This window comes from Oncorhynchus masou, chromosome 21, assembly GCF_036934945.1.
Source record: "Oncorhynchus masou masou isolate Uvic2021 chromosome 21, UVic_Omas_1.1, whole genome shotgun sequence".
Lineage (NCBI taxonomy): Eukaryota > Metazoa > Chordata > Actinopteri > Salmoniformes > Salmonidae > Oncorhynchus > Oncorhynchus masou.
The window spans coordinates 13054427-13076872 of NC_088232.1; the positions used below are offsets into that span (position 1 = coordinate 13054427).

The 22446-nt window shown below is 42.9% G+C and overlaps 1 protein-coding gene across 3 annotated transcripts in view; it reads right to left on the bottom strand.

Annotated features, from left to right (window-relative positions):
• Window positions 1-1299: 1299 nt before the first annotated feature.
• The window catches only part of LOC135507825 (long-chain-fatty-acid--CoA ligase 1-like), a 50607-nt gene continuing 29460 nt past the window's right edge, over window positions 1300-22446 (bottom strand). For all 3 annotated transcript variants that reach the window (XM_064927505.1, XM_064927504.1, XM_064927506.1), the window contains exons 4-21: window positions 19648-19712; window positions 19255-19356; window positions 18695-18794; window positions 17832-18007; window positions 17593-17625; window positions 17358-17409; window positions 16258-16331; window positions 15182-15259; window positions 14267-14401; window positions 13384-13518; window positions 11430-11525; window positions 10786-10858; window positions 8827-8915; window positions 6351-6467; window positions 5494-5637; window positions 5164-5265; window positions 3498-3569; window positions 1300-3262 (exon numbers count right to left, since the gene is read on the bottom strand). In XM_064927505.1, coding sequence (XP_064783577.1) covers window positions 3122-3262; window positions 3498-3569; window positions 5164-5265; window positions 5494-5637; window positions 6351-6467; window positions 8827-8915; window positions 10786-10858; window positions 11430-11525; window positions 13384-13518; window positions 14267-14401; window positions 15182-15259; window positions 16258-16331; window positions 17358-17409; window positions 17593-17625; window positions 17832-18007; window positions 18695-18794; window positions 19255-19356; window positions 19648-19712 — 1784 coding nt within the window. In that variant the 3' untranslated portion in view covers window positions 1300-3121. The remainder of the gene's footprint in view (window positions 3263-3497; window positions 3570-5163; window positions 5266-5493; window positions 5638-6350; window positions 6468-8826; window positions 8916-10785; window positions 10859-11429; window positions 11526-13383; window positions 13519-14266; window positions 14402-15181; window positions 15260-16257; window positions 16332-17357; window positions 17410-17592; window positions 17626-17831; window positions 18008-18694; window positions 18795-19254; window positions 19357-19647; window positions 19713-22446) is intronic.

Below are 22446 nucleotides of genomic sequence, written 5' to 3' on the forward strand. Positions count from 1 at the left end.
GTAAGGTCTACACTTGTTGTATTCGGCGCATGTGACAAATAAGATTTGATTTGATTCGATTCAAGGGCTTGATGCTTAGTTGAATTAAGCCTGCCAGCCTGTGAATCTCCAGGAGCAGCATGGAAGAATGGATTTCACATGACTGTATCTGTTGGTCACAGATACCTTTAAGGTTGTCAGTATCTGGTGTAACCACCATTTGCCTCACATTAGAGGGCGGTTATACTTGTCCAACAGTTCATTTCTAATTTGTAATACAGTAATTCAGTACAATCCTCAATTACTGGCTGTTAATGTACTTTATAAACAGAGTTTTTTCCCTATGACCTAGGCCTATTCAATGCAGGGTGTGTTATAGCAGGGTTCTCCAACAGGTCGATTGTAAGCTACCAGTTGCTCGCAGCCCACCTGTGAGTAGCTCGCCAAACAATTCTGAAAGTACATGTAATTTTCACGTGTTTCTCGTAAACTGTCAAACAAATCTCACAAGTATCAGACACCACAAGCTCCCAGCTACTATCTAGTCGATGCAACATTGACAGTATCCCACCCCTGGTCAGCCACTATTGGTTTAAAAACCCAAACCTAACACAATATCTGCCAAATTAATTTCCAGGAATATTGCTAGTCTGTCTGTGTCGTGCGTTTGTCTATCACTCCGTGTGTAGCCAGATATAACCGTCTTGTGGGTTGACAAATACTTTCCCCAACCACTAGCAAAGCTGCAGCTGGCTCAACACAGAGCAGCACACATAGAACTAACACGCCAGTCCATCCTGGTCGAGGGTTCATGATAGAGTAACTACTTCGCTTCTAGGTTTCATGAGAAGTATTACTGCAATGAAAACTCCAGATTGTCTTCATAATCAAATAACATTCAGCTCAGACACCCATGTTTATCCCACAAGACATGCCACCAGGGGTCTCTTCACAGTCCCCAAGTCCAAAACAAAATCACGGCAATGTATAGTATTAAACAGAGCCATGATCGCATGGAACTCCAAACACTCAAGCAAACAGTAATATTACCTTTAGGAACTGGATTAGACATCTTATGGAACGGCGTGGACTGTGAGGTAACATTGTGTTGTATTTCGTTTGACTGTCCTTGTCTATCAGTGTTACTGTCTGGTATTTTTGTGGACCCCAGGAAGAGTAGCAGATGCTTCTACAAAAGCTAATGGGAATCTAAATAAAACCATGCATCTTAAAGTTTAACGTTTTTGTGATGACTTAAATCAGTTACCGTATTGCGTACATCAAAGAAAGTCCATATACAAAAAAAAGATGAATCAGAGAGAGCAGGGACAAAGTGTTTATTTGGTACAGTCAAGTAAATGAAAAGGTATGGTTTCTACTCCTGTACAAAACACATCGAAACCCAACACGGTTAAGTCGATTTAAAGAGAGGTCAAGTTCCTAGTATTGGCCATCTGTGATGGTGTCTCGATAATGTGATCCAAGCAGAAACCCAGTACAGAACAATGTTAACAAAACAGGTCAATGTGTATCATGAGCACTTAATTCATTGTTAAATAACCTGAATTCACAAAAGGACCCTTGCTAGATTGCAAAGGAGACAAATGTCTATAATGTGGTTCCTTATATAGAGGTAAATGGTTGGTTAGGCCTAACACAAATCACTATTTTTGTACACAAAAGTAAGCTTGCAAGGGGCCAGTGAGCCATGGCTTGGTACTGGTCTAAACCAGCTTAACCTGATCATTCTCCAGGGTATCCTTCATTAGGCATCAAATGGGAGGAAACATCTTCAAATGGATGGTGAGTGTGCAGTTCAATTGGACAAAGGTCAGTTTTACCACCTCCATTTGAAAACATTTGAATGTGGATGTGTAAGCATGGGCTAGCTAGAGACATTGCATCATTTCTTACACAAAAGGAATAATTGGGTGTATGAGTGCACATTTCGGAAAGAGAATCGGAGTTGGGCAGCTGGCTACTGATTGTTGCCTTCAGAATTACGACCCAGGTTCCAATTGGCCGACAGGACTAAGTTCTGTGGATAGGACAGGTACCAGCTTGTGCATTTTGGCACATTGAGGCCACTGTAGTTTTAAGGACACTTACGGAATAAATGTTTCTGTGTAAGAGCAGAAAACAGTGGCACTTTGCATGTGCAATACCAGAACGAACACACACAACCTAGTCTTTTATCCCTGCTGTGTGGGAGGCTTGTTTCCTTTGCCAGGCTTTTGTACCATTAGCGGTTCAGAAAATCATAACACCTTTCTGAATGGATGTCTTCTTACTTGTCATGTGTAAAATAGATCTGGAACTGTTCAGACTCGGCCTTCTGACAGTACAATGTTGGTATGCAGTTAAAGGGAATGCAGAGAAAAAGAAAATATGGCACTTCCTGTATCAACCATGACCCATTGATGTCCTCATGATTCCCCCCCCCCTTATTACAGACACTACTTACAGTAACATTCAATGATATTAAATATCAAATTAAGAGACAAACATTAAATAGCTACTGTATTTCTCAAGTTGAACAAGGGTGATACTGAAACATCTGCATGGGTGTGGTATTAACGTAACAAAAATAATCTAAAGTTTGTCAGAATTGAGATGATTAGTAAAAATGAGTTAATTGAAACTGACAATTGAGGGATTACCGACCGCGAGATGGTCGAGAAACTCCAAACAGACGACTCGATAGGCACTTGAAATGGATGACAGGAATGGTTGACACAGAGCGTCACATGGACAGTAAGGCATGAATCTCTCCCTCTTTCACTACGGCCTAGATATAAACAAATGTAGATAAACAACCTGTGCACTGCAATTTACTTCTAAAAGTGTTTGTGCTGACATGATCATGTTTGCCGTAAACACAGCGTGCTATGAACGTCTGAAAAGAAAAGAAAAAGCCTTATCGCAGTGCATGGGTCTACCTGCATTTGTACAAATCCCGGTCTAGGCCTCTAACAACCATCTCCCTCCCTCGCAAGGGGACCAAAGACACTGTCACAGTAGACAAGGGGTGGGCACAACCGTCGTCAATCGTCACATCCGAGGAGCATTACATTCAAGTGGAGCGGGCTATGGTTTCCAAATGATCGTCACCCTCTGCTTCCCTTTCCCCTCAACCGGGGGTTCACATCTTGATCTTCGCATAGAGCAGGTCAATCTGCTCTTGGAAGTGACTGCGGAGGTCGGTCCTCTTGGCCTTGAGCGTGGGCGTCAGGAGGCCGTTCTGGACAGAGAACATCTCCGTGTGCAGCGAGATATCTCTCACCTGCACAGGACAGAGAGTATGTTCTTCATTATTCCGCTAATTATGCAATTAGCGTTTATTTAACAAGCAGTGTCCCACATTGGGATGCAAATGTAGTTGTTTTTTTATCCAAGAGTACTCTGGACTAGAGGCAACATTATAATCATGCACATTTTGGTACCAACATCGCTTGTGAATTTTATCTTGTCTAAATGGTGCCTAAGGAGAGTGTGGAGCTTTAGGAAGGATGCCTTACCTGCTCAAAAGACTTCAGCCCCCCTTCTTTCCCCAGCCTCAGAATGTCCTCCAGAATGGCATTTTTCAACTCCTAGAAAGACAGGCACTTTAGACAATTCATCTTAATGGCTGTACTTAAAAGGGATAGTTCACTCAAACTATCTTGAAGTATTTTGTTCATTAGTCTATTGTTAATACAATCCCCCCAAAAAATGTGCATGTCAGCAGTCCCATTTTCTTGGACACTTTCAGTACAAACAAAAACTGATGTGTTTGAGATGAGATTGGCCTTGTTCCGATATCCACGCTAGCATGTCCAATACATTGCTTTATTCTAAGGCTTTACACTCCAAATCAAATTGTATTTGTCGAATGCGCCAAATACAACAGGTGTAGACCTTACCGTGAAACACTTACTTACAAGCCCTTAACCAACAATGCAGTTCAAGAAATAGAGTTAAGAAAATATTTACTACATAAACCAAAATAACAGTAATGTGGCTATATACAGGGGTTACCGGTACCGAGTCAATGTGCAGGGATACAAGTTAGTTGAGGTAATTTGTACATGTAGGTTGGGGTAAAGTGATTATGCATAGATAATAAACAGCGAGTAGCAGCGGTGTAAAACAGGGGGGGGGGGGGGGGTCAATGTAAATAGTCCAGGTGGCCATTTGATGAATTGTTTAGCAGTCTTATAGCTTGGGGGTAGAAGCTGTTAAGGAGCCTCTTGGACCTACACTTGGCACTCCGGTATCGCTTGCCATGAGGTAGCAGAGAGAACAGTATGACTTGGGTGATTGGAGTCTGACAATTTGTTGGGCCTTCCTCTGACACCGCCTCGTATATAGGTCCTGGATTTATTTATTTATTTATCTGTTATTTTACCAGGTAAGTTGACGGAGAACACATTCTCATTTGCAGCAAAGACCTGGGGAATAGTTACAGGGGAGAGGGGGAATAATAAGCCAATTGTAAACTGGGGATTATTAGCTGACCGTGATGGTTTGAGGGCCAGACTGGGAATTTAACCAGGACACTGGGGTTAACACCCCTACTCTTACGATAAGTCCCATGGGATCTTTAATGACCTCAGAGTCAGGACACCCGTTTAACGTCCCATCCGAAAGACGGCACCCAACACAGGGCATTGGGATATTTTTTTAGACCAGCGGAAAGAGTGCCTCCTACTGGCCCTCCAACACCACTTCCAGCAGCATCTGGTCTCCCATCCAGGGACTGACCAGGGCCAACCCTGCTTAGCTTCAGAAGCAATCCAGCAGTGGTATGCAGGGTCGTATGCTGCTGGATGGCAGGAAGCTTGGGCCCCAGTGATGTACTGGGCCGTATGCACTACACTCTGTAGCGCCTTATGGTCGGATGCCAAACATTTGCCATACCAGGCAGTGATGCAATCGGTCAGGGTTCTCAATGGTGCAGCTGTAGAACGTTGAGGATCTGGGGACCCATACTGAATCTTTTCAGTCTCCTGAGGGGGAAAAGGCATTGTTGTGCCCTCTTCACAACTGTCTTGGTGTGTTTGGTCAATGAGTTACTGTAGAGGCTCTGCAAGCTTCAGTGACATTTTTCTGAGGACAACACTTGAAGTTTAAGAGTGTGGAAATTAGCCACTGAATACACTGTTAGTTGATGGTAAATCTGCCATAACATTGAAGCTAGCTAACCTTGCTTGCGCACATCTCCAAATAAGAACCCTCGATGCCCTTTTTCTTTGCCCATCCTGGTAAGAAGTCTGGATCAGGCACCACAATGCCCACCAGGCATGCCTGTGCCAAACAAGACATTGTCAAACATTTATGTTTTTACAATTCATAACCATTTATACTAATTTACAAATGTATCAACATTTACAAGCAGTGGCTTATACATGAAAGTCATAAGTTTAACCCAAACAAGTTTCAGTTAAATGGTGAATACAACCACAAACGTTATGCACGTACATACCCAACCACAAACAAAGTGCTTCAATAGAAAGTATTTGGTTTGTCACACACCTGCAAGCTATCGCCATGGACAAAGATCTGGGCCACCGGGTCGCTCCGGCTGTAGATGTTCTCGACCTTCTCCGGGGCAACGTACTCTCCTTGAGCCAGCTTGAAGATGTGCTTCTTCCTGTCCACAATCTTCAGAATGCCATTCTGAAAGTAGAGTAAACCAACTTAACTCTGTAGTGATCAACTACATCAGATTTAGCCCCATTACTACTTTCCTACTCTTAGTCATATATTGAGGCCCAATAGCAGGGGTGGACCAGTGTCTGCTCTTTTGCCTGGTACCCATGTCATCATCTAAGCAGGGTCAGTTCTGATTGATCCTTGGATGGGATACCAGATGCTGCTGGCAGTGGTGTTGAAGCGCTAAGGAGATCCGATGTCCCAGGGCAGTGAAGGGGACATTGCCCTGCATAGTGTGCCGTCTTTCAGATGGGACGATAAACGGTGTCCTGACCCTCTGGTCATTAAAAATCCCACTGCAATTACCGTATGAGTAGAGGTGTTAGCCCCATTGTCATGGCTAAATTCCCAACCTGGCCCCATTCCATCATAGCCACCTAATCATCCCCTCATTCCTAATTGGAATATTTCACCTCACCACCTCATGTGTGGTGAACGTTCTGGCACAACAATTGTCACTGAAAGCCCCACCATAGGACAATTGATAAACGCTGCCTTATAGGCTAGCTCAGTGTTTCCCAATCTTGGTCCTGGGGACCGAAAGAGGTGCACATTTTTGTTTTTGTCCTAGCACTAACACGTGATTCAACTAATCAAGTCAACATCAAGCCTAATAAAAAAAAAAAAATACCAGAATTGAGAAACAGGTGGCTGAATGTAGAGTTGACAGTACTTACAGGCAGCCACTTCCCAATGTCTCCCGTGTGGAGCCAGCCATCTTGATCCAAGGCCTCCTTCGTCTTCTCCGGGTCATTCAGGTAGCCCTTGAATACGTTTGGTCCTTTTACACACACCTGCGAAGAAGCAGAATTTTATACACAAATAAACATGAGACCAGGCTACACACCCACCTCCTCAAAGGCTATTGATTAAATTGTGAAGTATCAAAGCAAGCTCCCGAGTGGTGCAGTGGTCTAAGGCACTGCATCTCAGTGCAAGAGGCATCACTACAGTCCTTGGTTTGATTAAAGGCTGTATCACATCCGGACGTTATTGGGAGTCCCTTAGGCCAACGCACAAATGGCCCAGCGTTGTCCGGGTTTGAGCAGGGTAGGCCGTCATTGTAAATAAGAAAGTTAACTTAGTTAAATAGTGAAGCACGTGGGTGGCAGCATCATGTTGTGGGGGTGCTTTGCTGCAGGAGGGGCTGGTGCACTTCACAAAATAGATGGTATGATGAGGAAGGCCAATTATGTGGATATATTTGAAGCAACAGCTCAAGGTATCAGTCAGGAAGTGAAAGCTTGGTTGCAAATGTGTCTTTCAAATGGACAATGACCCCAAGCATTGGATCTAAGGGGTATTAGCCAGAACCATGAAACAGCCCCAGACCACTTTTCCTCACGTTCTCCTGACATTTGCCAAACCCAAATTCGTCCTTCGGGACTGCCAGATGGAAGTGTGATTCAGCACTCCAGAGAGAGTTTCCACTGCTCCCTAGTCCAATGGCGGTGAGCTTTACACCACTCCAGCCAACACTAGGCATTGCGCGTTGTGACCTTAGGCTTGTGTGCGGCGGCACAGCCATAGAAACCCATTTCATGAAGCTCCTGACGAACAGTTCTTGTGCTGATGTTGCTTCCGGAGGCAGCTTGGAACTCGGTAGTGAGGGTTGCAACTGAGGAGAGACTCACTACGGCGGTCCCGATCTGTGAGCTTGTGTGGCCTACCACGTCACGGCTGAGCTGTTGCCACTAGGCATTTCCACTTCACAATAATAGCACTTACAGTTGACTGGGGGAGCTTAAGCAGGTCAGACGTTTTACGAACTGACTTGTTGGAAAGGTGGCATCCTATGACGGTGCCAAGTTGAAAGTCAGAGCTCTTCAGTAAGGCCATTCTACTGCCAATGTTTAGGTATGGAGATTGCATGGCTGTGTGCTTGATTTCATACACATGTTAGCAATGGGTGTGACCGAAATAGCTGAATCCACTCATTTGAAGGGGTGTCCACAGACATTTGTATAAATAGTGTGTTTGCTAACTTGGATAAGTTCGGATAAGCTAGTAGCATACCTAACCATATAGAAATCGATGGTGATATTTGAAGTTGTTTTTAAGTGTAATGCAGTTGATTGGGGCTAGTGTCTCCTGACCCCTCCTGTCTCAGCCGCCAGTATGCTGCAGTAGTTTGTGTTGGGGGCAAGGGTCAGTCTGTTATATCTGGAGTACTTCTCCTGTCTTATCCGGTGTCCAGTGTGAATTTAAGTATGCTCTCTAATACTCTTTTGCGGAGTACCTGAGCCCTAGGACCATGCCTCAGGACTACCTGGCATTATGACTCCTTGCTGTCCCACGTCCACCTGGCCGTGCTGCTGCTCCAGTTTCAACTGTTCTGCCTGCGGCTATGGAACGCTGACCTGTTCACCGGATGTGCTACCTGTCCCAGACCTGCTGTTTTCAACTCTAGAGACAGCAGGAGCGGTAGAGATACTCTTAATGATAAGCTATGAAAAGCCAACTGATATTTACTTCTGAGATGCTAACTTGTTGCACCCTTGACAACTACTGTGATTATTATTATTTGACCATGCCGGTCATTTATGGTCATTTGAATATCTTGGCCATGTTCTGTTATAATCGCCACCCGGAACAGCCAGAAGAGGACTGCCCGCCCCCCCCCCCCCCCATAGCCTAGTTCCTCTCTAGGGAGTTTCCTAGCCACTGTGCTTCTACACCAGCATTGCTTGCCGTTTGGGGTTTTAGGCTGGGTTTCTGTACAGCACAGATATCAGCTGATGTAAGAAGGCCTATATAAATACATTTGATGATTGGTGACAATGACGTGAACATGTATTGGAGTTGATAGGCTAATTTTGATGGGTGGCAATGAGGACATTCTGGCTCTATCCCCACCAGGGGGGACCCATGTGTGGAATTTCCATGGTGTTTACATTGTTTTGGTCAAACTCCAAACATCTCTTTACCGCATGCATTAAAGCCTGCACTTGGCCCTTATCTTTCAATGTTTGCAGATCAGTAAGGTGGAAGCTTTACCACTATAGTGATTATACCCATTCAGACCCTTCAGATATGCTAACATCGACTGGTTAGGGCCAAGGGGGAGGGACAGGGAGCAATTTGAGACTGGCTGTCCCAATCAAAGGCACACAAGAAACCAAGGTGGGACTTCCAATGGTCTTTACACCTCACCTCTCCTTCCCCATTGGCAGCAAAGTAGTTCATCTCAGTCACGTCTGCCAGCTTTACATAGTTGCAGGGCAGTGGAGCCCCCACATGACCTGGGCAGAAAGAGATGAGTTGTCACATTTCAGTAACACTTTGTTCTTTCATAATGCCAACATGGTCTCATAAGGTTTCATGAACATTCCAGTGAGCCACAAGACAGAAGTAAAACTGTTCTTGTATAATTTATTTCACCTTTATTTAACCAGGTAGGCAAGTTGAGAACAAGTTCTCATTTACAATTGCGACCTGGCCAGGATAAAGCAAAGCAGTCCGACACATACAACAGAGTTACACATGGAGTAAAGCAAACAGTCAATAATACAGTATAAACAAGTTTATTTACGATGTGAGTTGTTTGGGCTAAAATATAGGTGGGCTATGTACAGGTGCAGTAATCTGTGAGCTGCTGACAGTTGGTGCTTAAAGCTAGTGAGGGAGATAAGCGTTTCCAGTTTCAGGGATGTTTGTAGTTCGTTCCAGTCATTGGCAGCAGAGAACTGGAAGGAGAGGCAGCCAAAGAAAGAATTGGTTTTGGGGGTGACTAGAGAGATATACCTGCTGGAGCGTGTGCTACAGGTGGGAGATGCTATGGTGACCAGCGAGCTGAGATAGGGGGGAATTTACCTAGCAGGGTCTTGTAGATGACATGGAGCCAGTGGGTTTGGCAATGTATATGAAGCGAGGGCCAGCCAACGAGAGCATACAGGTCGCAATGGTGGGTAGTATATGGGGCTTTGGTGACAAAACGGATTGCACTGTGATAGACTGCATCCAATTTGTTGAGTAGGGTATTGGAGGCTATTTTGTAAATGACATCACCAAAGTCGAGGATTGGTAGGATGGTCATTTTCACAAGGGTATGTTTGGCAGCATGAGTGAAGGATGCTTTGTTGCGAAATAGGAAGCCAATTCTAGATTTAAATTTGGATTGGAGATGTTTGATATGGGTCTGGAAGGAGAGTTTACAGTCTAACCAGACACCTAAGTAGTTGTAGTTGTCCACGTATTCTAAGTCAGAGCCGTCCAGAGTAGTGATGTTGGACAGGCGGGCAGCAATCGGTTAAAGAGCATGCATTTAGTTGTTACTTGTATTTAAGAGCAATTGGAGGCCACGGAAGGAGAGTTGTATGGTATTGAAGCTTGCCTGGAGGGTTGTTAACACAGTGTCCAAAGGAGGGCCAGAAGTATACAGAATGGTGTCGTATGCATAGAGGTGGATCAGAGAATCACCAGCACCAAGAGCAACCTCATTGATGTATACAGAGAATAGAGTCGGTCCAAGAATTGAACCCTGTGGCACCCCCATAGAGACTGCCAGAGGTCCGGACAGCAGACCCTCCGATTTGACACACTGAACTCTATCAGAGAAGTAGTTGGTGAACCAGGCGAGGCAATCATTTGAGAAACCAAGGCTGTAGGGTCTGCCGATGAGGATGTGGTGATTGACAGAGTCGAAAGCCTTGGTCAGATCAATGAACACGGCTGCACAGTAATGTTTATCGATGGCGGTTAAGATATCGTTTAGGACCTTGAGCGTGGCTGATGTGCACCCATGACCAGCTCTGAAACCAGATTGCATAGCAGAGAAGGTATGGTGAGATTCGAAATGGTCAGTAATCTGTTTGTTGACTTGGCTTTCAAAGACCTTAGAAAGGCATGGTTGGATAGATGATATAAGTCTGTAGCAGTTTGGGTCAAGAGTGTCCCCCCCCTTTGAAGAGGGGGATGACCGCAGCTGCTTTCCAATCTTTGGGGATCTCAGACGACATGAGAGGTTGAACAGGCTAGTAATAGGGGTGGACTATAATCAGTGGAGAGGGTGTAGAGCCATGTGTGACTTGCTTGTTGGATTAAGCATGTGGTGGTATGCGTTGTGTGATGTAGTAATTGAATGTGTCGGTAACGCTTGAATGTGTGTATTACCTGCTGTCCAGTCCCCAGGCACAGACATGGTACACCCAGCTGTGCACTCAGTCTGACCATAGCCTTCGTAAAACTGTCAAGTAGAAGCACCAGACATTGATTTGAAAGCACTGTAATGGAGTAACTTGTGTTTCTGATGCTAGTATTATCTATCTTCGGCACCACAGCAGGCTGGTTGGGTAGGAGGTTGATTCCAAAGCATGAAGTGATTGTTTTGACTGATAGAAAGAACATGATTGAACAAACAGGAAGTGTCAAAAGAGGGAGCTACTTCTCTAGGGTATGAAACAGGCTACATTCTGATTCAATACCTTTCTCCCAAAGAGTGCGCCTGTAAACTCCCCCTAAAGGAGTTTAAAGGAAAGGACTAGTGTGTTGATATGGGGGAAATTCCTTCCAGCCATGCTTGTACCAATCCAATGCTTTTAAATGCATTAGGGGGAGTGAATGAGTGCACACCTCTTTAGAAGGTTAAAGAATTAGAATGCAACCAGGCTCTGCATCCAAATTCTCTGAGAAAGGGGGCATTTGTGCACTCTTCCCCACACATTTAGAAGCAATGGATTGGTGGAAGAATTGAACTAGAGTTTATCCTTTTGTTCACCTGTCATTTAAATTTGTAAATCAATGATGGGCAGTCTCACCTGGCAGCCAAGTGCGGCACGAAGGAACGTCAGGACGGTTGGAGAAACTGGGGCCGCTCCTGTGATCATCAGCCTCACACGACCCCCAAGACTGTTCTGGAGAGCACAAAGGAGAAAAGACGTTATTGACAGCCACGGTTGTACCTCACACAATAGACCAGCGATTCTCAAATTTGGGTTGAGGGAGGTTGAGTGGGTCGCGTGTCTTGAGTAATTCTTTCATATATTTTTGGTAAATTAATGAAAAATAAATACTCCAGCCTGAAATTAAACTAGAAAGAAATTATGAATTTACATTTATTAAATAATTAGCAGTGCCATTTTTGGTTGATTTTCTGGTCTCAAACCAGTGAGTTGATTAACCTTCATAAAGAACAGTGGCGACCCATTTTGTACCCCACCAGTTCTTTTAACGTTGCCTGTTTTACATTAATACGTCACATCTGTTCGCAAACTTTAAATTTTTTTTTTTTTTTTTTTAAATCATTGAGTTAATAAAGCCGCATACAAACATGGTCTCTTTTTTGCTTTCTTAAGGCAGCTCCAAAATGCAGGTATTTCAGCCTTGCACAGTGCTTTCTGTGGTGGTGGGGCAGCCAGCGGAAAATATGGAGTGAAGGGGTTGGTAATGTTCTCTAGTTGCGACGTGATTGGCTCAGTGTTCTGTCACTGACAGGGACACTGCGTCACCTCAAAATCTACAGGGAGTGATCAAGCACCCTTGGGTGCTGCCATAGAGTTACATTAAAAGTGCCCATCCATGGCGGCTCAAGGTCATAAGCCACAGATAAAATTCACATTATATTTACCGTAGCTTTGATTGGACTGATCATGTCAACAAAGTTTCACAATCTTAACTTGCAGTCATCATGAATCAAGTTGACAATCTACTGGGAAATCCATTTATAGGAAGAGAAATTATAAATAAACACCTATCAGTGCTCATTGGCCATAAACATTACACAACTCAGTGGCTAACTGAAAGCATTGCAAAGCAATCACTAGCCTGCTATTCAGTGGAGTGGGTGTGGTCCAAATCTGCAGGGTCTCTCCAAATTAAGGGTCTCTTTTCCAAGCTTAAAAGGATAAACATTCAACATGGGCCATGCTGTCAATCCAGCAGGACTTCTGGCGCACTCGGAAATCTTAGACTTCAGTGAGTTCAAGACAACTGGGAAGTCTAAAAAATAAGGCTCCGCTGGGAAAATAAGTTTTGAACGGTAATCCAACTCGGAATTTCAAGTCGGGAACTGGCATCTTTCTAGAGCTCCAACCTGAAGAACACCGACGTCATGATTCGACCTTGTCGTCGCCCCAGAAATGTTCCATACTCACAAAAAGCTTTGCTCTCAAGTTGTGCAAAAATTTGTTTACACCCCTTTTAGTGAGCATTTCTCCTTCGCCAAGATAATTCATCCACCTGACAGGTGTGGCATATCAAGAATCGGATTAAACAGCATAATCATTACACATGTGCACCTTGTGCTGAGGCCAAAAGGCCACTAAAATATGCAGTTGAGGGTGTGTGCAATTGGCATGCTGACTGCAGGAATGTCCACCAGAGGTGTTGCCAGAGAATTTAATGTCAATTTCTCTGCCATAAGCCGCATCCAATGTTGTTTTAGATAATGTGGCAGTACGTACAACAGGACTCAACCGCAGACCACTTGTAATTTTGCATGTGCATTCCACCCCCCCCCCCATCAATAAGTTAAGGGTTCCATTATAATACTTCATACAAATTTGCCAAATGCTAATGTGTGGCACTTTCTTACCACCAATTGGTTTTACCATTAACCCTAGTCTTTACAATACCCACAATCCTAACAAAATTAAAAACACCCTAACCTTAACCCTCACCCAGAACCTGAAACCTAAACTTAATTCATCTAAGTCGCAATATTAAAGTCAACATTGTCCTTTCTAGCACGATCTGGTTCCTATCCATAGGTACCTGGACTTTTTGGAAGATGAGCTTGTCCCACAAGCTGTCCTTCCTGACCACACCATTCATCATCTCCGCAAGCTTCCTCCTGGAGGCAAAAACCAGCAGCCACCTCTTCAGTGGCGTGTTGGCCTGTCCGAAGATCTATGAAGGAGAGACAGAAAAATATCTTATTTGTCCATCTTGCAAAGGATATTTGTCTCTTACCCTGCTCCCAACCTTGTGCCTCAGTCAAGGGCAAGACTGGAGTGGATGGGTAGCTACAATCTGTAAAGCAGCAGCTCGTTGGTTGACAGTTCAGTTTGCTCTTTTATTGCCCAGCCCAGGATTTGAACCAGCGACTGTCCGGCTACTGGTCCGCCTGTCTGACCTCTGGGCTACATACGGCAGGCGGCAGGGTAGCCTAGTGGTTAGAGCGTTGGACTAGTAACCGGAAGGTTGCAAGTTCAAACCCCCGAGCTGACAAGGTACAAATCTGTCGTTCTGCCCCTGAACGGGCAGTTAACCCACTGTTCCCAGGCCGTCATTGAAAATAAGAATTTGTTCTTAACTGACTTGCCTGGTTAAATAAAAAAATAAATAAAAAAAAAGCCGCCCCTTCTCCAAAGAAGAAAGTATTCAACAACATATCTAGGCCACTGAGCTATTTGAAATCTGTAGTTAAATTCAGTCCAACACACCTTTAAATTGTTTTTGAAGCATCTTGATTTACAAACCTTTGCCCACACCCACCCATGCTTTAAATAAGGTTTCGATACACATGTACAACTGTTCTAAGAATTTTTTGTATTCGTCTTTTGTGCATGTCTAATTCAAATAAATCCAGCTACCGGTACTAAGTGATATGGTCATATTGTTGAAAACATTCCTCAGGGTCTACAGTATATCTGACCTTGTCAAACATGCGGTTGAGCAGGCGGGGGACGACAGGGAAGACTGTGGGCTGCAGGGTTTTCAGGTCATCCATCAGGAGCCGGATGTCCCCCTGAAAGTAGCCAATCCGGGCACCGTGCACCAGGATCACTCCCTGGAGAACAGAGGTGGTGTGAGGGGGAGGCAGACGAAGAGTGTCCGTTAACTGCCAAGTACAGGTGTCAAATACGTTCAATATATTTTAGGTGATTTTGCTTAGAGTTCGCACTTTTGTGACTATTCCATTGGTTCCATGAAAACTAAATCAAGCTAAGCCCAAGTATGACATATGTATTAAACAGGGGCAATTTAAAATTGCTACATCCATTTTTTTTAAATATATATTTTTTTAAGTCCAAAAAATGGTACACACGAAGAATATAACTTATGCCTGATGAGCTTAGTCCAACTATCATACCCCCATCAGAACCCAAAATATAAGCTTGTTTTACTCTGTAAACAAAGAAAATGTACAATAGCCACAAAACGAGGCTAAACGTATAATGTTGATATCACGGATGATCAATCGTTACATCCATAGTAATCTATGAATTTGAGAACGATTCAATTTCTACAGCCCCATCCCTCAGCTTTTTACAGAACCAGGGGTGGGGAGACTGCTTTGTTATTGTTTATACTGCTGATTGCCGCTTTAAGGTCAAATACACAATATGTATATATCCTAAAGCACACCCTAAAAAAATAATTTTGCATGTTTCTTTTCTTTCATACAAAAGTTGTGCACTGGGCCTTCACTAGTCCTGTATGAGCAGACCGATATAACACTGTCGCATGGGGCATTTTTTTGTCCCCCCTGTCAAAAAAAGACTGTCTTAGTATTAACAAGGGTGAAATGAAACGAGGGGTTCCTGCTTCTCATTCTATCAGTACATACCTCCACCACCCTCTCAAACATGTGTGCTAGAGGTAGGTAGGACATGTGAACGTCGTGGAGGTTCAGCATGCAGTGTACCTGTGGAAGACACACACACGGCATTGCATTACCTCAAACATGTGGGCCAATGGTAGGAAGGAGATAAGCCCAGCACTAAGGATGTGCTCGAGTATGCTTGGAGTAGACACTGGGTGGAAAAATACATGGAATGGATAAAAGGAAGAGAGGGAACAGACAAGAAAGTCAAAGATTGAGGAACAAAAGCAAGAAAACAAATAACTGGCTTGATTTTAAAGGGCATTTAGCAGGGCGGTGGCAAGGCTTGGAAAATAGCAGCTTTATACAGTGTGAAATACAACAGTACATATTAACATGACACTAAGCATAATCTTTTTTTTAACCTTGATTTAACTAGGCAAGTCAGTTAAGAACAAATTCTTATTTACAATGATAGCCTGGGAACAGTGCTGCACTGTTCAGGGGCAGAACATTTTTACCTTGTGAGCTCGGGGATTCTATCTAGCAACCTTTCGATTACCCAATGCTCTAACCACCAGGGTACCAACCGCCCATAATAAGTCCACATTCTGTTTTACTTGCCCATCTAAGGCAGAGGCAAATGTTAAGATAACATGGGTGAAATATGTGATCTGATTGGTCAAAAGACCATGTTGGCAAAATATCAGAATTGGGCAGCCATAGACAATACTCAAGCACAAAACTTGATTTGTTGTTTTTATATGTGTCAGCTGCTTGTTATTGCGTTTACACACCTCGCTCAGATTCTCTTGTTAGTTCTGTAACTAAGAAGATTGCAGACTAAGGAGCGTTGGTTTGGAGAACTTTGGGAATCTCTCGGTTGTTAAACTAGTATCCCAATGCCCAAAACAAGGCTTTTCATGAGAACAAACAGTATGCAATCTGCCTTCTGTGAGAATATGCAGTGGCCAAATTTCAAATATGTTGTCATGCAAATCACGTGTCATGATGCCTATATTTTTTGATATTCCCAATGCTTACATTACCTGTGATACGCCATTCAGGGAACAAATTAATCGAAAGGGTGGTTAGTTTACCTCTGTTATCTTAATGAAAGCAGCACAATTGGCGATAACATTGCCATGTGTAAGCATTCCACCCTTTGGGTTTCCTGGGAGTAAAAGAAAACAAGTGACCGTTTATTAAATCTTGATGGTTAGATGCATCATATTTCCAGTACGCAATATCACTAATAAAAGAGTCAGTAATTAACGTGTGGGAATCTCCATTCATGGAAACACACAATGGATTAGTACCGTTTTTCATCAACTGGATCATTCTTGTCACGAGGGTCCAAGTGTAAACACACATCCTCCTGATCATGCTTGCATATACACAGTGTGTTACGTCACACTTGACTATCATACTATTTGTATTAAATGTATTACACGACACATGTCAGTGTACTGGCCTATTTTTTTCTACTGTGTTGCTTTCCAGTAAGACTGTTCATACTTTTACAATGTCTACTCTCCCTACTTTGAAACTTTGAAATCCCAGACCTTAGCATCTTGAAGTGTTTGAACCATCTATAGCCATTATGGTTATGTTCTGATCCTGCTGGTCCTCTATGAACAGATTTTTTTTTTTGTAACCTGGCCTTAAATGGTACTGTTAAATCTCTACCCGGTACAGTCAGAAGAGGACAGGCCACCCCTCAAAGCCTTGTTCCTCTAAGTTTCTTCCTGTTCCTGCCTTCCAAGGAGTTTCTGGCCACTGTGCTTCTAACTCTGCATTGCTTACTCTATGGGGTTTCAGGACAGGTATCTCAAATCAATTATTTTATTTGTCACATGCGCTGAATACAACAGGTTTAGACCTTACTGTGAAATGCTTACTTACAAGCCCTTAAACCAACAATGCAGTTCAATAAATAGAATTAAGAAAATGTACTAAATAAATAAAATAAACAATAATGAGGCTATATACAGTGGGTACCAGTACCAAGTGAATGTGCTGACGAGGTCATTTGTACGTAGGTAGGAGTAAAGTGACTATGCATAGATAATAAACAGCGAGTAGCAGCAGTGTAAAAACATAGGGGCCTTATAAAATACATTCGTTTTAATGTGGGATATCTACATTGTGAAATACAGAGTAATGACATGAAAGCAGAATTAATGCACACCACACACACCTGTGGTTCCACTAGTGAAGCAGATGAGTGCCAGGTCATCTGGTGTTGGGGGCTATAGCAGACCACAAAGAGATTTAAAATCTAGTAGCATGTTCATTTAACAGTACAGACATATCAGATACTCAAACAAATAACGTAAAGACAGAATAATAACCTATTACTTGTTTCTTTGGGATTCATCAAAATCACCACTCTTTGAATTAATCGCAATATGGCTTTGTGCAGTCCTACTTACTAATGGCTGGTGGTGGTGGGCTTTGCCAACAGCCTGAGGGTGACAAAGAAACCATAAAGAAATCACGACACATAATTCAGTTTCATTTTCCCCGCATTGAAACATTAGCTCGCTGGGATAAGCATAATCAAATAAAACTAAAGAACATTGAGAAAACCAGCGTGTTTGAGCAGAGTGCTCATTTTGATCTATGAGCCTCTGGATAAGAGCCTTTGCTAAAACGCGTCTACCGAGCTTACCTCCACATCCTTCAGGCTAAGGATCTCGATGCCGCTCTGCTGTCCGCGGGCCACAAGCTCCTTGTCGAAGGCCTCCATGAGCACGATTGTCTTCAATGTGTGCTCCTTGCCGCTCACGCAGTCCAGGATGAGCCGCACTTTGTCCACCAAGTCACAGATCACCGTAGAGATGGCGGCTGAAAACATGGGATGGCACTAGGTTATTTGTCTTATGGTCAGCTGTTATTTTTGAATGCTCTGTGACGGTCGTAATGGTGTGAGGTATAGTCCTGTCTTTTGTCCTGAGAAATGTACTTAGTTACACATAAATGTCATGTTTTTGTAGAATGCCTACAACAGTGACAACTGTGACTTGTCATCTAAATGACAGTTAATGCAGATTACATTTATTTTACATTCAGTGCTTTATAAACTTATGTTCAAATGATAAGTTCTATATCATGAACAAATCTTTGAGGGCCGCCGTGTCTGCTGCTTGATACTAGTTCATTCCACAGCTGGTGAGGAAGCTAAGACAGATACGTTTGCCAGTGTGGAATGTAGCTACTGTAGCCCCTTAGTATACCGTGTAGATCTGGAAGGATTCAATAGGTGTACAATCTATGGTAATAGCCGCACCTTGCTTTCTGAATTGGAACTTCTACCATAGTACTTGCATCTCTCCAACCCATTCAGCTCAAAATAACTGCCGTAATATAGAATCTTCAGTGTGGTACCCATGAGTAAAATTGCCATAATCTAAGGGGCTTTTCCTGTTCTAGCAATTCTATTTCTATGGAAAAGTCTAGTGGTCGATTTTGGATATCAGGCCGCACTAGTGTGACCTTGTTCCAAATGGCGTTTGTGGTTGCCCTGTGACATACCTTGGTCGATGATGTATTCAATGGCCTCGAGGCCTAGCGTGTCATACAGTGGTACACACACCAGGGAGTATGTGTAACAGGCCAGCTCTGAAATGGTCCACTGTAGGAGAGGACAAGGATAACATCAGTATGGGGGGGTCAAATTCATGCCGGGTCCGAAATCATTCTTGCTAAAGTATATACATTATGTACAATCCATACTATTTATCTGACAGTTTAGTAAATATGTATCCCGTAAACAACAAATCAACACTGAGTTGTCACCTTAGACTAGAAGCTGTTGTCAAACACACCTGGGTCTGAAAAGACCATGCGCTCTCAATAGTGTGGAGCAAATTCAGATAAGACAAAATTAGACATCCTGGAAATTCATACTAGATCCTAGTCAAAAAGCTTAGTACATTTTTGAAATATTACATACTAAACTTTATTTTAGTATACACAAGTACAGGTATTCAGATGCAGCCAGTGAATGTAAGATGGGATGTGTGCACAAGTGAAAGCAAGAGTGTAAGAAAGAGGGCGAGAAAGAAGAATTGCTGCTACTCAATTCCTCTTACCTCTGGCCTGTTCTGGGAAAAGATGCCGATATGCTTGTCTCCAGTCTGGGAGTGCCCTCTGTGGAGAAGAGCCGAGCCAATGCACTCAGCTTTGTCTGCCACCTTCACAAAACAAATAGCAAAGCAGCTCAGCTTTTCCCCCATTTGAACAACCATACCAGTTTGAGGGAATTCATTGATATGAATTTCAAAAAGGTAAAAAAAATATAAAAATTGGCACATCGCTCATTTGTTGATGGCATATATCCAAGTCAGTTAATTGCTAAAAAAAACTGACTGAAAAACGAACGAATTAACAAAATAAGCTGTAAAATGTCTAAAGTCCGTTGCTCAAAGAGAAACCAACTGGAACTACCTTTTCCATCGAAACCAAAAATTTGTAGTATAGCTCACCTCTCGGTATGACAGCCACTTGTAAGGCTGGTTGGGTTCTCTTGATCCTAGACAGGGCCTATCAACTGGAAAGTAAAAGACAATGCCCTGGTGATAAACTCTGCGGTTCTCTACATGCTTACTAACGGAAAACCATGGTCCTTAAACAATATTCTTCTCACAACTTAATATGAAAGTTTTAGAATTTGTAGATGTGTGTATTGCTAAATATTACTCCAGTGTTACCCCTCAAAACATAAGCATTTTGCTGCACCTGCGATAACATGCAAATCTGTGTACGCAACCAATACACATTGATTTGATGATAAACCACAAGTCAGTTACAACTAGACCGGGTTAAAATACTTATTTGAAATTATTTCAATACTTTGTCTGTGCTTGATTGAGCTTGCCTGGTGCAATGGGACCAATTTGCACATGTGCAAAGCCTTCCATCTGGAACTCCAGACAGACAAAAGCAAAGGCTAAAAGTATGTGAAAGATTTCAAATAGTATTTGAACCCAGGTCTGGTTACAAACTTTGGTGCATACCTGCCGACCTATTTTGCAGATAACAAAGTACACATCCCAATAGTGTGCTGCTAGAAAGTATAGCATGATGCAGACAAAGTTGTAAGAAAGCCTGAAACTCTACCTTTAACCTCTTGATGCTATGGGGGCGCTATTTCATTTTTGGATAAAAAGACATGCCCGTTTTAAGCGCAATATTTTGTCACAAAAAGATGCTCGACTATGCATATAATTGATAGCTTTGGAAAGAAAACACTGACGTTTCCAGAACTGCAAAGATATTCTCTGTGGGTGCCCTAGAACGGGAGCTACAGGCAAAACCAAGATGAAACGGCATCCAGGAAACCAGCAGGATTTTTGAGGCTCCATTTTCCATTGTCTCCTTATATGGCTGTGAATGCGAGAGGAATGAGCCTGCCCTTTCTGTCGTTTCTCCAAGGTGTCTGCAGCATTGTGACATTTGTAGGCATATCATTGGAAGATTGACCATAAGAGACTACATTTTCCAGGTGTCCGCCCGGTGTCCTCCGTCGAAATTGGTGCGTCTTTCAGCTGCTGGTATTTTTCCATGCGATTCTGAGGGGAAAGCAGGCTTCCACGAACTGCATATCAATGAAGAGATATGTGAAAAAACACCTTGAGGATTGATTCTAAACATTGTTTGCCATGTTTCGGTCGATATTATGGAGTTAATTCGGAAAAAGTTTGACGTTTTGGTGACTAAATTTTTGGTTTGTTTCGGTGGCCAAATGTGATGTACAAAACGGAGCGATTTCTCCTACACAAAGATTCTTTCAGGAAAAACTGAACATTTGCTATGTAACTGAGTCTCCTCATTGAAAACATCCAAAGCTCTTCAAAAGGTAAATGATTTTATTTATTTGGTTCTGGTTTTTGTGAAAATGTTGCGTGCTAAATGCTACTCAAAATGCTAAGCTAGCTTAGCATACTCTTACACAAATTAGTGATTTGCTATGGTTCAAAAGCATATTTTGAAAATCTGAGATGACAGTGTTAAGAAAAGGCTAAGCTTGAGAGCAGGCGCATTATTTTCATTTTATTTGCGATTTTCAGAAATCGTTAACGTTGCGTTATGTTAATGAGCCTGAGGCTTTATTCACGATCCCGGATGGGGAGTATCAAGAGGTTAAAGGTATGATAAGTGTATAATATGGTATGTGGTGGTTCCCTCGTTTTTGCAATATATATATATATATATATATACACACACACACTATTTGCATCAGCGTACTGCACATACAGTTGAAGTCGGAAGTGCACATACACTGAGGGTAGAGTCATTAACTTGTTTTTCAACCACTCCACAAATTTCCTGTTAACAAACTATAGTCTGTTAGGACATCAACTTTGTGCATGACACAAGTAATTTTCCAACAATTGTTTAGACAGATTATTTCACAGTATCACAATTCCAGTGGGTCAGAAGTTTACATACACTAAGTTGACTGCCTTTAAACAGCTTGGAAAACTCCAGAAAATGATGTCATGACTTTAGAAGCTTCTGATAGGCTAATTGACATCATTTGAGTCAATTGGAGGTGTACCTGTGGTTGTATTTCAAGGCCTACCTTCAAACTCCGTGCCTCTTTGCTTGACATCATGGGAAAAAATCAAAATAAATCAGTAAGAAATAAAATAAAGACAATGAGGCTATATAAAATGGGCACCAGTACCATCAGAAAAAAATTGTAGACCTCCACAATCTGGTTCATCATTGGGAGCAATTTCCAAGCACATGAAGGTACGACATAAATCTGTACTAACAAGTACGAAAGTATAAACATTAATGGACCACGCAGCCGTCATACCACTCAGGAAGGAGACATGTTCTGTCTCCTAGAGATGAACGTACTTTGGTGCGAAATGTGCAAATCAATCCCAGAACAGCAGCAAAGGACCTTGGGAAGATGCTGGAGGAAACCGGTACAAAAGTATCTATATCCACAGTAAAACGAGTCCTATATCGACATAACCTGAAAGTCCTCTCAGCAAGGAGGAAGCCACTGCTCCAAAACCGCCATAAAAAAATCCAGTCTACGGTTTGCGACTGCACATGGGGACAAAGATCGTACTTCTTTGAGAAGCGTCCTCTAGTCTGATGAAACAAAAATAGAACTGTTTGACCATAATGACCATCGTTATGGTTTGGAGTAAAAAGGGGGATGCTTGCAAGCTGAAGAACACCATCCCAACCGTGAAGCACAGGGGTGGCAGCATCAGGTTGTGGGGGTGCTTTGTGCGCGAGGGACCGGTGCACTTCAAACTAGA